Below are 18,181 nucleotides of genomic sequence, written 5' to 3'. Positions count from 1 at the left end.
CGGGTTTATATTTTTTGTCAATTCTAGGATTCAGAATTCTAGTTCTAACAGGGTCCTTGAATATGTCAGGGTGCCACCAGTGCTCGTTTCTGCCTAGTCAAATGCCTCAAGCTAGAATTATTTTGACTGCTCTTACAAAGGACAGTCTCTTTACGGTATGCTGCTGTTAGGCTGGGTTCTAACACTTCTGTCACTCCAAGTCAGACGCATGTTTGAAAGTAAAATATGGGAATGGCTAATAAAGAGGTGCCAGAACTCTTTATCAGCCATTCCCATATTTCTACCACAGATAGTATCTTGGCATCATGTTCGGCAAAAACATTTGATACATGCATCTTACTTTGTCCACCTATTAAATATTACTCAAACTAATGGAAGTCAGTTGGCTAAGGGACTTACTATTTCTGTATGCTCAACTAATTGCCATACATGAACATAATGACAACAAGGTCTAGTAGGTAATTCAGCTACTTTTTGACCAGTGGCACGATGATAGATCGGTGTCATTTGCCAATACAATAATTAATGATTTTGCAGCCCTTCCACAGTGATGAGTAGGGTAGGTGCACACTGTACTTTTGCGATACCGACTATAAATTAATGCCTGTAGTCAAGCTCGGAAGTCTATACACAGATCCTTGGCAAGGATTCTAAACTGCATGCAGGATGGACTGGGAGGTAAAGGGAAGTGACTTGCTGTCTGTTGTCGCTACTGAGGTCTAGGAGTGAACCTGTGCTCTGAAATAGATGCTGAAGAAAGAGCTTGGCAATTCATGCAGACGCCTATGTGTTTCAGGTCACTCAGCAGTGGCGTGCTGGACTACAGGAAGTTGTTCGGTGTCCTACAACACGGTTCGCTCTGTATTCCCACGACTTACCCCGTGAGCAAAGAAAAAAACACGGGAGTCACGTGAAAGGAAAAATATTTCTTTATGTAAAATCTCTGCTACATATAATTATTTGCAGTTTTCTGTCACAACACAAAGCCTTCTTTTACATGGACATATTAAAGTACACAATTCTCCCAGCCCCAACCAAATGCCCTGTGCCCCAAGTCACTGTACAACAACATGGGCTGAGATTGGGTATTAAAATCTGATTATCAAAAAGGAGATTGAGCTTCAAACAAAGCCTCCGATTGTCCCTGTATAGCACCCCGATGCCGATCTGCACTGAACACTGTCTGCCCCCGAGATGGAGGAACCGAAAACGGAACCTTTGCTTAGGTCAGAGCCGGATCTTTGTGCGTAAAAGACCAATTTTAAGGAAATGTCCTCTCAGAGAGCTCCTGCAGCTGACTCTTTACCATATGCTGATCTATGGCTTTCTTCCAAATAATTAATGTTAGCCGTGGTAAAAAAACACATTTCAATGTAATTAAAAAAATTCGAGGCACGCTTTCCAAAGCTTTTCTGCCAGGCTGCACGGCCTCAGCGTTTTGTCCAGAGCCCATCCAGCACTTTTAAGGTCTACCTCCAACACCAGCCTGTGACTTAGGACAGAATCATGTTGTAGCAGGAACTCCGCATGTAAAAAGCAACTCCAAAAATGCTACAGTGGAAGACAGGGTAATAGTACGCCTCAGCCGTGTTCACCCTCTTTGAAGTATTAGGGCAGGGAATTAGCTATACCTGAATATTAGCATTAATATTGTTACTTACATATTGTGCGCTTTTGCATTTTTAAAAGTGATCATTTTTTCTTTTTTCTTTCCAAAAGCACAATCTTGGCAATCAGTAAAACAACAAACTTCATGATGGACTCTAAATGGAATTTGGAGCCAACTTCTCTCTCCAAATACCCAGGACTTTTACCCACCTACTACGTACAGTGGTAGGATTCTGCATTTTTTCTTTTTGCATTAGATGTTACTTTAATAGCTTGGTTGGTCGGTCTTCAGTTGATGTACAAATGGTAAACATTGATGCATGGGTCTTTTGTGGGTACAAGTCAGCTTTGTAAACCAAGTATCACTGTCCTGGCATGTGCAAGGACACATTCAGAGCAGCTTTCAATTGCCTACTTACCTCATGTGAGGTAGGAAATATCAACCAAATGGTGGGTTTAACCAGCAATTTAAAATAGAAAACTCCATCTGCACTAACAATGAGGTGTAGTCACTCAGTCATTAAACAGACATGAAAATATGAATTCCCTGGGGTGCCTCTGGAGAGGGTGCAGCCCAAGCTTAGCACAAGTCTAATATGTAAAGGATGGAGCACAATGTGCCTAAAAGGCATGTTTAACTTGATACAAGACTTGGACAGGAACTGGCATGGCATGTCACAAACCGGGAGCGGCTGCTGCTTCCTGTAAGGCTTAAGCCTGAGCTATTCAACACATAAGAGTTCTGCTTGTATCACTCCACAGTTCAGACTTTAACTGCCCTCAAAAATTGGCTTAGTCACCATAGGCCCACCAGCCTATCACTTCCCTGGTCCTTGCGATAAATGCATCCGGATTGCTTAAACACAGAACAGTGACATCTGGGAAGTAGCATTGCAGCTTGATGTCCACTTCTCGCACTCTTGTGACAGATTGGCAAATAGAGAGAGCATTTCAAAAGAAGATACCTGGAGATCAGGTTATTGCACAGAACCGGTCATGCCACCTGTGTAGCCCATGCTGGTGGGGCTAGTGTCTGCTGTGCACCTAGAATTTCTAGCGTCACAACCTAGATGCTGTTGAGGAACCATAAGAAGGTGTAAAACCTTTCTTGGTTCACCGGTTATGGACTGAGGCAGTCTACTCACCCAGCTGGAATCGTGAGAATGCAGGCACCCTTACAAAGTCCTCCATGGCTGCAATGAATTGGGTGTCAGTAGGAGGTATGGTACTGACCCTCCATAGCTCAAGATCAGACTACTCTATAACCACCCTTTTTCTTTTTTCCTCTTTTATCATAGACATTTGGATGGTGTGTGGATCTGTGTAACTGCAAAAGTTCAAGAGAATGAAACCTAAATCAAAGTGCCTAGATGAAAAGGGCAGCTGACATCGGCTGTTGGGAAGAAAAAAAGGTAACTCAACAAACCTCTGCCGTCACCCACCTGAGTGCCAAATTGTCCTTCCTACTCACAGACCAACGGTGTCTTTTAGCTGCTTTTCACATTTTTAAATAATGGATCTTTTCTGATCTCAGCAAATGTTCAAATGGAGGCAACAATCTGGAGCCATGTTAATGTACGGAAGTAGAACAGGGTATTCTGTATATAAAGCGCGCCGTACATTGGCACTCAGTCCATCACGGGATAGAGTATCCACATGTTAGAGTCTAGAAGTATCCACACATTGTGAAGTCCGACAGATGTACGCAAACAGTCTAATCCAAAACACCCGCACATGGTACATGATGTTGTGACAGCACATCTTCGTTTGAGTCAATTTGTCCCATGTAAAAGGATCCAGATTTTCACACAAAAAGCAACAAGATGCAAGCGGTGCCAGAGTTAGACTGCAACACTTGGTGAGAGAGCATGGCTGGTGTATAACCCCGCGAAAGACATCCACAGGTAAACTCTGCTTAGAGATTCCAGAGAGCCTTAGACTGGCTTCACACAGAAACACTCCCAAGTCCTCATCCTCTGAATGCTTTATGCATTTCAAACCCACTACAAGGGAAACTTCCCAGTGTTCAGCAGTGTGAGAATGCAGGAAATGGGTCTCAGTCAGGCACACGCAGACTCCCATCCTTCGATGGCCTTCTCCACTTCTCATTCTGGAGCAATTTATTCAGCAAAGGGTGGAAACATGTTCAGCTCGGAAAACTCTTCACTGTTGTATCCGGCAGCCTGCTCTCCCAGTATGGACAACATATCCTAGACAAGAAAGGGGGAACAATTCAAATAAGGCGTGTTACATCCAGGATAATTTAAATATTGTTTGAGTAAATACTTTGGACAACATACAACTGGAAGGTAAAATGAAGTTCCTTTTCTTTAACAGTAGCACTGTAGGTTTTCATACCTGAAAGATGAATGTGAATCATCTAATTCAGTAAGACAGTAAATGGCTCAGGAAGTGTCGCTGAATTCCTTTGAACATATCTTTAGATTCCATTAGAGAGATTATCTAATCTGACTCTGATAACATTTACAGACACCTCATTTTATTTTGCAACCTGCGTCTCACAGGTTCACATGCTTCACAGAGAACAAAATCATTCAGGGAAGTAGCATAAAAGTACTGTTTATGAACAGATTCCTAAAAATATGTTTGGCCTAATATAGCATCTCAGCGAGCCTCAGAATCAGCATAACAGTGAATATAGGCCACAACGTTAAACTAAGCTAACAAAATATTTTCAAAAAAACAAGTTACTGCTGTGCCTTTTCCCAACTATTTATTAAGATTTGTGAGCAAAGTCCGACTATCAGGGTATCGGTTTATGCTTCAATAATCCTACAATGACTTGGTTTCAATGCCGTCATTTCCAACGGCTACTCCAAAGGTTACAAGCAATATTTGCACTTCTGCATGCTCAGCCTGCATAATGCAGTAATGTCTGCTGGCATCAAGCTGAATCACAAGCATTGGCAAATTCAATTAGTCTCACCTATGGAAAAGCAATTGGCTTTTCCAATGTGTTGTAGCCACGTTGTACACCAGCGTGGCTGCTGTTTAGAATGGGTAAACGTTAGTGTCATGTTGTGGGGTCTTCCGATAGTAGGGTGTTGTGTAGTAAGTGGAGGAGGGAGAAAGGGGTAGAGTGTCAGAGTGGAGCAGAGTAAAAGGGCATAGCATGGAGTGGGAGTTGAGTGGCAGAGAGCGGAGCAGAGTGGCCTAGAGTTAAGTGGCATGGCATGGCGTAGAAGGAGTTGAGTAGAGTGTCAGTGTCGTTACAGAGTGTTGAATAAAATGTTGTAGAGTGGAGTGGCATATAGTGCGGTAGAATTACGTGGAGTGAAGGGTCCTAAAATGGAGTGGAGTTGAGCGACAGCATAGAGTGGAGAGAGTCAAGTGGTGAATTGTGAGTGGAGTGGAGTAAAAGGACACGGAGAGTTGTGGCGTAGAGTGTCCTGGAGTTGTGTATAGAGGAGAGTGGAGTGGTGTAGAGTAGAGTACTGGAGTTTTGAAGTGTCGTGGTGGAGTGGCATAAAGTGGAGTAACGTAGAGTGGTGTAGCAGAGTGGAATAAAGAATCGTCAGAGTCGAGTGCTGTGAAGTGTTAAGTATAAGAATGAAGGGAAATAACGTGGAGTAAAGTGGCATAGAGTGTCGTAGAATGGCATAGAATGTGGTTGAATGGCGTGTCATAGGATGTCCTGGATTGTCCTGAGTGGCATAGAGTTGAGTGCTGAGGAGTTGACTGTCAGAGTGGCATGGTGTAGAGTGGCGTGGAGTATCCATGATATGGTAGCGCAATGCCATTACAGACAACACATTTTCAATTGAAATGACCATTACGTTTGCAAAGACATGGTTTTACTGATAAAATGATACAGCACACTAGCAATAATGTGTGGCAACAGCATCACATAGTGTATTGATTTGTTTTGATGGTATTAAAATATTTGTTACCACCACACTTCAGAAGTAAAGAAAATGTGCTTTATTTGTGCTTTCCTAATTCTGAAATATTTACACCGTTGGTTAGCAAACATTTACACTTTGTTGTGAACTACAAAAAATTCTCCCCTTTCACACCCCCAGATTGTCACAGAAGTCCTCTCACTTTGAAGACAGAGAGAGAAAAGTAACTACCAAGCTACCACAGAAGACAGAGCCTGACTTTTGACCTCTGTCTTTGAATCCACAGCAAATGTGACAAGATAAGAACAAAATTTAAAGGCCTATTTACAGAAAACGATCAATCACAGAAGAATAAAGTAAGTGGGCTATGCACCACAGGAGGAACTAACTAAAGCTGGAAAGCATAAAACAAAGTTAGCAAATAGAAAGCATGCAAATCGTAAACAATGGGAGGAATGCATTCTCAGGGAAGCTTTAAGCGTGTCCCCAAAAGTCTTTATTAACCAGACAGCTGTACTGTCTGTTAGGCTTCAACCTAAAACTGTACCTTTGTATCCACAAATGGCCCAACTCTGGGCCACATGTAAGTCCCTTGTAAACGGTACCCCTGGTACCAAGGGCTTTGTGACCGGAGAAGGCCTCTAAGGGCTGTAGCATGTATTGTACCACCCTCAGAGACACCCTCACCTTAACACCCCCAACCTGCCATGGCTGGCCGTGTGTTTTGGTACAGGCCAAACTGAAGAGTCAACATGGCACCCATCCCTGTGTGCCAGGCCCACCAACACTGCCTGTGGCATGGTTAAGTCACCCCTCTAGCAGGCCTTACAGCCCTAAAGGCAGGGTGCACCATATCCAGGTGAGGGAATAGCTGCAAGAGCAATATGCCCCTACAGTGTATGTGCGCCATTCACAGACATAAGTGCAGTGAAGCCATTTTGAAACCCATGAGCTGAGAGTGTTTCAACACAAACTCTACAGCTCCATGATGGCTTCACTGAAGTTTGGTATTGAGCTTCCCAGCACCTTAAACCCACACTAATGGCAGTGTGGGATTTAATGAAAAATACACTCAGCGGGCATCTTAGAGAGGTTTCCTGAAGAACGACCAACCGTGTGTGGTACCAAACTGGCTCCCAGCCATCTGCCGCCACCAGACCGGTTTCTGTACCCCTGGGTAGAAAGCCTCCATTCTCTGCGTCTGGAAACAAAGCACATCCTGGGCAGAGGTGCCATTGGGCTCCCGACCCCACCTGAGCACCCTGCCACCCCTGCAATGCTGGTGGTGTGGACTTGGAGCCAACCTGGGACCCTCTTTGCACTTACCTTGACCCCAGGAGCTTGACTCCCAAGACCGAGTGGCTTGCCCTTGAGCAGCTCCCAACTGATGTGCCCCGTAGCCCAATTGGCTAACATTGGCACCCTGCACCCTAGTTCTGCTGGTGGTGCCTTTTGAGGGCCAACCTGAACCTCTGTTCTACCCTCCAAAAATCCAACCCCGAATGAGTTTACTTTCCTTTAAAACTCAACACTTCATTTTTCGACATAGGACTGAATGGCGGGTTTTCTCTGAAAATTCTTGTGTGTTGAACTGCCTTGTACTGAAACAAAAAGTAACTCTGTGCCTTCACAAGAGTTCACCTGTTTCTCAATGTCCTTTGTTGCTTAAACTGTATTAGGAGTGTGGTACATGCCAAAACTAGAAAAGCAATCTCGAAGTAATTTCAAGTGTTTTTGAACAGTTTACCAATCGTTTTCTCAACTGCAAAAGTTATCTAAATGTTCCTACCAAACCAGTATTCAGTCTTTTCAAAAGTAACATTGTATGAAGAGTTTAACTTACCTGCTACTAAGCCAATTTTGGTTCTAGAAATAAAATAACTTTTTATACAATTGGTCTGGATTCAGTCATTGAGTGTGTGATATTTCTTGCCTGAGTGTGTACAACCAATCCTTAACACTACCCTCTGATGAGCCTGACTGCTCAACCACACTACCACCAAAGAGAGTAAGGTATTGTCTACTTTAGCCTCTGCTATACCTCTGGGGATCCACTTGGCACATATACCTCACTTTGATACAGTATATACAGAGCCAGCTTCCTACAGGAGGTAAACAAGAATGCAGTTTTGCAGGTAAGTACTAGACTTACAAATTCAGCCTCTGGTTTCTGGGGTCAACCTCCAGGCAAGGTTCAAATCCGCACCAAGACTGCACCACCAGTTGCACAGGGGCAGCCAGGTGCAGAGGTCAAATTGTGGGCTCAGACGCCCAATGTTAATCAATGGAGACAGGTAATCAAAGTCACGCTGCCCACAGGAAAGTAAAGCGGTGTCAGGGGTCAATCTCCTGGAATTAAGGTAGAGTATGGGGACCACAAGGCAGCACCAAACTTGCACCCTCAGTTGCACAAGGGCGGCCAGTTGCAGAGTATGAACACAGCATCGGGCAACCAATGCAATTCAATAGGGGAGATTGGTCTTGAAGAAAGTCTGCAGGCTCAGGCCAGGAGGCCGGCAAAAAAAAACCACTGCTGCCCAGATACGTAGAGATGCTAGGGAACGTAGAGATACTGCTGCTCAAGCTCCAAAGGTCCAGGGGCTTCAGGTGCAGGGGTGTCCTCAGGAATCGGAAAAGTCTTACTGGGCAGGTTGGGGTCAGGGGAGTCTTCAAGTTGAGGCTGCAGGCGTCGAGATGGAGTCCGGCAGGGTTCAGTCCATGGTGGACTCTTGCTTAGAAGCGTTGGGGAACTTTCACAGGACCAGTGGTTCATTTGGACTTGGGCCATGGGCTTCGGGTAAAAAGGTGAGTCCGGCAGTGGTTTTGAGGTTCTGCAGGGCAGAGGTCGTTCTTTAAAGTTGGTTTCTTGTGGACAGGTCCACTGTCCACAGGAGATCTTGATCTTTGTCGAAGGCAGGCATTCCTCCCAAGGCTTTGGAGGTCGCTGGGCTGCAGGATGGCTCGTCTTTTGGCGCAGGACTGTCGAGGCTGCAGGCAGGCAGTTGGTGTCTGTAGTCTTTACTACTGCTGCAAAGCTGTGGTGTCCCGCTCTTCTTAGATCATCAGGAACTTGATTTCAGGGTCTGAGGGAGCCACCTAATAGATGTAGGTGCATAACAGGTAGGGACCAATGGGTTTCTTATCTGGGGTATCTACACCCACTATTATGCTACCCTCCAGAGGGATTGGAAAAGGGCCACCATCTTCAAGATATTGGGCACTGAAAAATGTGTTTAACTTTATCTCCAGCACCTGGGGGATTGAGTTGGCGAAGGGGGGCCCCCTCCTATTCTTAAGTTTTCCAGCCGGTTCTCCTGCTAAAAGTGGGAGTTTGAATCAGGAGTGGCCCCCTGGTGCTAGCTGCAGAGGCTGGGGTCACATTACAACGGCAGCAGGCTTTTGAAGCGACCATCTCGAGTACTGTGCCCATCCTGGGGGAGGAGGTGCGACACCGCCACCAGGATGTGCTTGGTTTCTGGCCACAGAGATTGGAGGCTCTTCACCCAGGGGTCCAGTCCAGAAACCTGTCTGGTGGTGGCAGGCTGCCTAAAGCCAGTCAGAGATCACACCAGGGTTGGTAGGTGTTCAAGGGGCACCTCTGAGGTGCCGTCTGGGTACATGGTTTAATAAATCCCACACTGGAATCAGTGTGGGATTATTAAGAGGAGTTGTTTGGAACCAAACACTACAGGGTTAAATGAAGCCAATCAGGAACTCAAGTGGTCACGTTTCCAGCCCATGAACTGTCTATGGCTTCCCTGGCGCTAACAATATTAAAGGAATAAACTTAAATATTGTAGGGACACATCTGCTCATGCAGATATGCCCCCACCTGAAATATAGTGCACCCTGCCCTAGGGCTTGTAAGGCCTACTATAGGGGTAACTTACCTATACCTTATGCAGTGCTGGTTGGCATGGCACACAAGCAGGGTGCCATGTCAACTTTGCAGTTTTTCACTGCACCAGGGTATGCAAGCTGCAGTGGCATGCCCTTGGTGAGGGGTCCCTAGGTGACCCTCTTAAGTTCCCATGCCCTAGGAACCAAGGGTACCATTTACTAGGGACTTACAGGGGGCTGATGTTGCCAATAGTGGTACAGTTTTAGGGCAGAAGCATTGGCAGAAGGAATTTGTTTGGCAGGGACCCTGTGCACTACAATTTAAACCACATAATTTTCAAGGCAAAAGGTGGGGGCTAACCACGTCAAAAGTGGCACTCTCTGACATGACCCCCCAGCCCCAAACGAAAGAGGATTAAACTAACCTTCTCCTGGAGAGTCTTCATCTTCTAAGTGGAAGAAATTGGAAAGGCAATCTTCATTGGCATGGGCAGTCCCAGGTCTGTCTTCTACTGTAAAGTCCATTCCCTGTAGGGAAATAGACCACCTTAACAGTGTGTGGGTTTCACCTTCCGTCTGTTTTTGCCATCTAAAAAGGCCAGTGGTCTGTCTGAACTAGGAAGAGAATGCCAAACAGGTGTGGCCCAGGCCACGGCAAAGGCTTCCCTCTCTATGGCACTCCAACGCTTCTCGCTGGGGAGTAGTCTCCCATTTACGAAAGCAACAGGTTGGTCATGCCCATCATTTGTTTGGGCTAGGAATTCACCTATGTTATGTTATGTTATGTTATTTATTATTTGTTAAGCGCGCATACGCCCTGGGGCTTCTTGGCGCTGGTGAGAGAATCAAACATAACAGTGCATAAAAGAAAAACAATTATTTTTTACAGTAGGCCTGGGAAAAAAGAAGAGTTTTAAATGCCTTCCTAAAAGCAAGGAGATCCTTGCTATGTCGCAGGGTCAAGGGGAGGGAATTCCACAATGAGGAGGCTAGGAATTGAAAGCTGCTGCCCCCTTGACGTTTCTTTTTGAAACGAGGGACCTCAAGTAGATCTTTGTGGATTGATCTCAAACTGCGCGAAGGTGTATATTTGCGCAGTAGTGATCTAAGGAACATAGGGCCCTTACCCTCCAGAGCCTTGAACACAATGCAACCCACCTTGAAAGTGGCTCTCTGTTCCACAGGCAGCCAGTGCAGAGTCTCTAGTCCATGTCTAATCGATTCCCACTTAGGTACTTTGCAGATAAGTCTCGCAGCTTGATTTTGCAAGTACTGCAGTCTTTTAAGTTGGCCAATAGGCGCCCCCAAGTAGAGGCCATTGGAGAAATCGATATGGGACAGGACCAGAGCACTGACTGTTTGTATTAAAGCCAGGCCTGTAAGAAGATGTGCTATTTTTCTGATCTTCCTCAATTGAAAAAAACCCGAGGAGACCACAGTTCCGACTTGGCTCACCAAGGTAAGATCCTCACTAAGAGTCACTCCCAAGCTTTTCACTGTACGGGATTTTTTTGGAGGCGCGCCCATGTCCGATGGCCAGAAGCTAGGACTCCAGCTGATCTCACTCTTCCCAGGTAGAATGAGCTCCGTTTTTCCCGGATTTAACTTAAGGTGGTTTAGGGACATCCACCTCTGGATAAAAGACATGGTGGCTCGAAATTCCTCAGCAGCATTGTGGGAGTTTAGCACAAAAACCAACTGCAGGTCGTCTGCATAGTTATATACATCGACCTTGAACTCTCGTAAAGAAAATAACAGTGGGCGCATGTACAAATTAAATAATAAAGGGGACAAGGAAGATCCTTGAGGAACCCCACAGAAGGAGGCTTTTTTTGGGGCTGTGAAGGAGCCTAGTTGAACCGATTGAGTACGTCCAGAAATAAAAGACTTGAGCCAGGCCAAGGCCGAGTCTCGAAGACCGGCCTGTTCGACACGGTTGACCAAGATGGTATAGTCAACCGTGTCGAACGCCGCAGACAGGTCCAGTAACACCAAGGCCTGGTGTAAGTCCCTGTCTGCATTAGACCTTAGAGTATTCTGGACGGCCAATATCACTGCCTCAGTGGAGTGACCAGGCCGGAAGCCTGCCTGGCTGGGTTGTAAATACCCGGAAGCCTCCACAAAACTTGATAGGCAGTTAGTTACGTGCGCCTCCAATATTTTGGATAGGTAAGGCAGTAACGATATTGGTCTATAATTAGAGAGGTCAGAGGAATCAATGCCGGGTTTTTTTTTCAGAGGGATCAGTAAGGCCTGTTTAAAACTATTAGGAACACTCCCTGACACAAGGGAGTTATTAAGCAGTGGAATCAGGCTATTTGGGAGCGCCCGACCAATTTCTCTCATTACTTGGGGAGGGCAGGCATCCTGAGGAGATCCTGATTTAACTCTAGTGAGTAAGTCTTGAAGGGTTTGGTGAGTGATTAAAGGAAAGGAATGCAGGGTAAGAGGGTTTAAAAAAGTGTCGTCAATCGGGGCACAAACTGGAAGTTTGGGTAAAGTGTCCTTAATCAGCACTATTTTATCATTAAAATAGTCATTCAGCGAATTGCAGAGCAGTTGTGAGGGGACAACCGGGGGAGAAGTTCTCTCATCATTGCACAACTCCGTCACAATCCTGATAATTTCTTTCGACTTGTTGGTGGCATTAAGTATTTTAGAAGAGAAATAAGCAGTTTTGTGGGTGTGTAGTGTTTTTTGGTAGGCTTTTCGGGTAGAACAATAAGCGATCCTTGCTTGAGGACAGTAGTTGGAGCGCCATGTTCTCTCTTGCTGCCTCACTTCAAGTTTTAGTTTCCTCAACTCCGGTGTAAACCATTTATGCGCATCCGCGCCACGCGAGTTATCAAAGCGAGTGAGGGGAACACAAACATTAATGGCCGAATTTAGCCAGTCTTGAAGCCTACCTTCGGCTATCTCCACATCTGAGCTCTGCTCTGGCAGAGTAGACTTTAACTGATTTAAGAAAGCAGACATGTCCAGCGAGGACCATTTCCGAGTCAAACTGGTGGCCTTCAGCTTAAATTGAAGAGCTTTCTCAACACAAAATGAGAAACTAATAATAAAATGATCAGACCAGCTACAAGGTTTAATATCGATAAGATCAATGGCTAAATTCAATGACCAAAGTTGATCGAGACTGTGGCCCTTTTGATGGGTCTGAGTGTCTATATGTTGTGTTAAATTCAGATCACTCAGAAGGTCCCTAGTCTCTGCTGCTTGGGGGTCAGATAGAATATTATCAAACCAGAGATTTAAATCCCCGACCAAAAGCAGTTTTGAATTATCAGTGGCTAACATGGCCAGTTGCTCCGCAAGAATAGCAGGGAACATAACCATGGTTTGGGGCGGGCGGTATAGTAAAACCACCACAAACCTATCCCATGCATGTGTCTGCACAATGAACTACTTGGAGTAATCTGGAGCTTTCACGACTGGGGCAGAACACATTGCATCCTTCAGAGTGTCAAAACCCTTTTGACAGCTCACTGTCCAGTTCACTTTCTTGGGCATCTTCTTGGAGGTAAGTTCTGTGAGGGGGCCACCATAGACCCATAATCCTTCACAAACCTCCTGTAATACCCAGTCAAGCCAAGGAATGCCCTGACTTGGCCTGGGTTTCTGGAGCTTCCCATTCCAGAATTGTCTGGATCTTGGGTTGAAGTGGATGAACGTTTCCCCCATCTACCAGGGGGCCCAAGTATACAACCTCTCCCTGCCCTATCTGGCACTTGCTTGCCTTGATAGTGGGGCTTGCATTTTTTAAAGCCTCAAGGACCATCCCAAGGTGAATTAGGCGATCCTGCCAGGTGGAGCTATAGACAGCAATATCATCCAGATACGATGCACTAAAGGGTTCCAATCCAGCAAGCACTTGGTTCACCAATCTCTGGAAAGTGGCTGGGGCAGTCTTTAATCCAAAGGGAATCACAGAAAACTTCAAGTGCCCATTTGTAGTAGAGAATGCAGATTTTTGTTTTGCTCTAGGGATCAGAACTATCTGCCATTACCCAGATGAGAGGTCAAAGGTACTCAGATACCTGGCTGCCCCAACCGGTCTATTAAATTCATATACTCTAGGAATTGGATGTGCATCAGTTTGTGCCACATCATTGGGGCCCCTATATTCCACACAAAACCTCCTTACTTTCTTTTCACCCTTGGAGTGAGGTTTGGGGATTAATAAAACTGGGCTGGCCCAGGGGCTCATTGAGGATTCAATGACACCAAATTCCAGCATCTTGCTGGATCTAGCTTGGATGCTCTCTCTGACAGACCGCCTGTAAATTTTGTTTTTGACAGGTAGGCTGTCACCAGTGTCCCCATCAAGGGTACACCAGCTAGTCTGACCAGGGGCCAGAGAAAGAGAAAAGCATGGAACCTGGGGAACACAGAGACAATATTCAGGACTGACACCTAGTGCTCATCCTTCTTGGGTACAGGAATTAAGTAGCGCTGACTTCCAGAGATGTATAGCCTCTCTTCATAATCCCGCTGTCACTGGCCCCAGATAGAGCTGGCTCACTATTATACCAGGCATGGCAGCAGGTCTCAAGCGACTCCCTCATCCCTCCTTGGCTTAGGTTGTCCTCATTTTGTTGTACCCTATGTCCACAGTTTGGCCCAAGGCGCACCATGTCTGAAACTATTACAAGCTGTCCAGTGATCAGACTCTTTTGCACTGATACGCCCTCTATACAGACGCTGTAATGAGTCCTCTCTCAGTACTTTGTTGAACAACTCATCTGTCTTTTTATAGTTTGGTACTGGATATCGTAGCATATGCAAGCAACTATAAATGGTACCTATGCTTTGTTCTGGTTGTGTGCTTAAAATATGACAAATTTCAATAAAAATAGATTTAAACAAAAAAATAGAAGAGCTCGGGATACTGATTTAGGACTTGCCTGCAACCAGACTGCTGTTGGCGAGTGAGGGTGTCTGACAAGACCACTCCATCAACAGACCCATCTTGGATTGCTGGAGAGGAAATCAGGGAGAGGGTCACTCTCAGCTTCCTGTCCCTCATCTGCAACCAGGAGCATGGTCATATCAGCTCTACCATAGTAGGGCTTCAGGCAGTTGACATGTATAACCCTTTTGGGATATTTGCAACTATCAAGGTACACCAAATAGGTGATTTCCCTGTTTCTTTCAAGGGAAGAGGAAGTGACCCAACAGCTAGGGCTGTCGATCTCAAATCTGGGGAACCGGGTTCGACATCTCCATCCCCTGTAAGATTTTTGTCATTGCCAGGGCCCTATCATTCTTGGCCAGCAACTCCTGGAGTTGTGCCCTAATGGGATTAGGTCCCATGGCAATATTCCATGTTTTACAGTTTCTTTTTTTAGGGAGCCAGGTTAAGCTTCTGGATTGCACCCTCTGTATGACATGGTTTTAGAACAGTTGGGACCTTGTCTGAAAATTTAAAGACATTCTAACAGACTTTTTAAGGTCTAACTGTCTAGGAAACGCTTTTAATTTCTAAACAAGGACTGGAGGACTTAACCATGGCCCTAACAGACCAGATTGGAAAATAAAAAATATATACATTTATATGGTTGGCAACTAAAGTCAATTGTGGATTCTTTGGTGGAATGACAATACTGACAGAGCGGTACAGCAAACGCATAGCCGTATATACCACCAATGTATTAAGCTGGCTCTCTATATAGTGCACCAAAATGAGGTACACTGTGCATAGAGTCCAGGAAAACCCCAAACGAATAAACGAGGCACAAATAACACCACAAATGCTCTCTTTTGTGGTAGTGTGGACAAGCAATTGTTTGTCCATGTATAGCTTGTGTGTTGTTTCTTTTTATGTTTGTCAAAAGAGGAGACAATGTGGTGGGCTTTTTAAAGAGCTCCAGCATACGTGCCCAAGTAGCAAGGTTAAGAAAGGAGTATGCAGTTCCTCTGAACTGCATACTCTTTTCTTGACCTGGTTTCTTTTTATCCCTTGTCAATTTTGCAGGTCGGAATACTAGTGTTTACCACGAGCTGGCGCCACCCTCAACAAAACACAAGGGGGACCGCTCTACCACTTATTTCAATAGGGGTAACTTATTCAGAATCCTCCACTTACAAATATCTCTTTTGGTCCTGATGAAGCGCCAAGGATCATTTTGACCACCAAAAGGCACGAAACATAACCTTTAAGTTAGTAGTTAGTGTATTCGGACAGGGGAACCAACACATTAAATAAATATTTGTGGTATTCCCGCGCCAGTTTTAAATACTCACTCACACACTCACTCTACACGACCCCTCTCAAGACAAACACCCTCACTCATCATACTGCGAAATAAAAAGATCTCAGCTAAAGAGATCCGTAGGGCATTGCAGCGCAGCCCTGCGATAAGCAGCGTCCAATGATGAAGCATGACATCCCCAGGGATGTGTGAGGGCAACAAGAGATAACTTACGACTGTCTCATGTTGAGAAAATAGAACCTAGAAACTCATCTCTCTACTTACCTTCTTTTGGGACACTAGTCGTGTCTCAATAGGAACAGTAACCCAAATCTTGGATTAATATTACAACATAAAGCACGGGTACTGGACCTCAACTAGCTCAGAGTACCCCCATCTTCCTTGCTCGATAGAGCAGTTAGGTATATGAGAGGGTATAGTGCTAAACATTTATTTTAAACACAAAGGCAGTATATGGGACACACAAAGAAATCTGACACCAATTTATAAACAAACATTTTATATCAATTTAGATACAAGGATCATCGGAATCGTGTAAGAACTTTGAGTTATGAATTTTTACAGTTTTCAGAAATGGACACTTAGTGCATTTTCTGGACCGCCAATGTTATCCTATGAAGGCAAAACGTGTATTGTATTCGGACACTTGTCAGCGACTTACTGGACTGTTATTCTGGACTTAAAGAGATTAAGGGGCAAGGTCCAAGGCCACACCAACAGGTCACTGCAGGGGGCTCTGGGGCATCCGGGTGCAGGTGCGTCACAACGTTGGGTGCCCCATTAAATTCAACAGGAGAACGGTCTGGTACAAAGAGGTTGCAAGCAAGCACTGGGGCACCAATACGGGGAAACCCACAGAGTGGCTCGACCCTTGAGATCCATGGGCACACAGGGACACCCTTGGTCCAATTCTCCTCATGCTGCGGAGCTCAGGTGCAGTGGTGTCTTTTGGTGTCAGATCCGGAGGTGGAGTTCCTCACAGTTTGAAGGGGGCCTGCAGAAGGAGCTTGCATGCGCCAACTAGAAGTCCAGTCTGGAGGAAAATAGTGTTATCGGTTTAAAGGTAAGTACTTTGTTGTGGGAGTTGGTGTTCTGGGGTTAGACTCAGGGATCCCCCAGCGTCAAGGAGGCACTCTTGTTACACCCTCAGTGGCACTAGGGCGGCCCGGTGCAGAGTGCTGAGGCCCAATGTTATCCAATGGGGGATAGGGGGCCTTCAGTTGGTGGCTGCTGATGAGCAGGCCACTGGGTTGTGGGAGCAAAGCTCCTAGACTTATTTTCAGGGCAAATGGGGGTTTAGGCCAGCACAAAAGTTGCATCTGGGGCTGGGGCGGCCGGGTGCAGAGGGCTGTTTGGGCGTCAGAAGCCCTTTCAATGCAGAGTCTCCTATTTTCAAAAGCACTGCAGGCTCGGGGACAGAGGTCTTCTAGTTGCGACCACCACTTGAAGAGGTAAGTTGGGGGTTGGTTAGGCACCATTGGTTGGGCCATCCAAGGCCGTGGGGTGTCGGGGCAGGGGTGCCTTTTAGGGTCGGATCTTCTTACCAGCTCATGATCGCGGTTGGGGAGACCTTCCAGTTTGAGGCTACAGGCGTCAGCTGGAGGATTGAGGCAGGTCAAGGGTTGCCGGATCTCGGGTCAGGATCGCCGGGGACATCTCCTCTTGGTATTGGGCCACCCCCTATTAAGCCACCCTCCAGTGGGAGGGGGGCATAAGCCTTTCCTTGTTGGCTGGGTCCCCCCATCTGCAAGATGGTGGGGACAGAGTTGTGCTTCACCTCGCCACCCCACCAGAGTAGTGGAGTTCGCAGAGGTGGGCATACCTCTCTTCCTCAGTTATTTCTCCCGCTGGGTCTCCCGCCCAAAGTGTGGGTCAGATCCTGTGGGGACCAGTTGCTGAAAGCAGCAAGTGGCCTGGCGAAGCTCACAAAGGCAGCAAGCCTTTGAAGCTTCCCCTTCGTGGACCCTGTCCATCCTGGGGAAGGAGGCTTGGCACCTGGTCCCAGGATGTGCATTGTTTCAGGTCCCCGAGAGCAGCAGGCCCTTGACCCAGGGGTCCAGAAACAGGACTGGTGGTGGCAGATGAAGGCAGCCACTCAGCCTGGACGCTAATGGTAGGTCGTTTTTCAGGGGCCATCTCTAAGGTGTCCTCTGTGTGCATTTTTCATTAAATCCCACACTGGCATCAATGTGGGTTTAATGTGCTGAGAAGTGTGATACCAAACTTCTCAGTCTTCAGTGCAGCTATTATGGGGCTGTGGAGTTCGTAATGACAAACTCCTAGCACCATATACTCTTAATGGCAGCATTGCACTTACAATGTCTAAGAATGGACTTGGACACTGTAGGGGTACAGGGCTCATGCACCTGTACCCTCACCCCTGGTATAGTGCACCCACCCAGAGGGATGACTGATCTATGCCAGGGCAGTGGGTTGTAGGCATGACACACAGGGATGTGTGCCATGTCGACTCTTCACTTTGTTCTGCACCAAGACGCGCAGCCTGCAAAGGCAGTGTGTGAGTGTAATGGTACAGGGCCTCTAAGGGTGGCACAATAAGTGCTGCAGCCCTTAAGTGGTCGTCCCTGGTCACAGTGCCCTGGGTACCTGTGGTACCATTTACCAGGGGCTGACATGTGACCACAGATGCCAATT

General features: G+C 46.2%; 1 protein-coding gene across 1 annotated transcript in view; it reads right to left on the bottom strand.

Annotated features, from left to right (window-relative positions):
* Nucleotides 1-913: 913 nt before the first annotated feature.
* ARNT (aryl hydrocarbon receptor nuclear translocator) overlaps nt 914-18,181 on the bottom strand; it is a 173,475-nt gene continuing 156,207 nt past the window's right edge. Inside the window, exon 21 of the mRNA XM_086947454.1 lies at nt 914-3,818. Within this exon, the coding sequence (XP_086803580.1) occupies nt 3,729-3,818 (90 nt within the window). The 3' untranslated portion in view covers nt 914-3,728. The remainder of the gene's footprint in view (nt 3,819-18,181) is intronic.

Source organism: Lissotriton vulgaris, chromosome 12, assembly GCF_964263255.1.
Source record: "Lissotriton vulgaris chromosome 12, aLisVul1.2, whole genome shotgun sequence".
Taxonomy (NCBI): domain Eukaryota; kingdom Metazoa; phylum Chordata; class Amphibia; order Caudata; family Salamandridae; genus Lissotriton; species Lissotriton vulgaris.
This window is presented reverse-complemented; position numbering and strand designations above follow the sequence as displayed.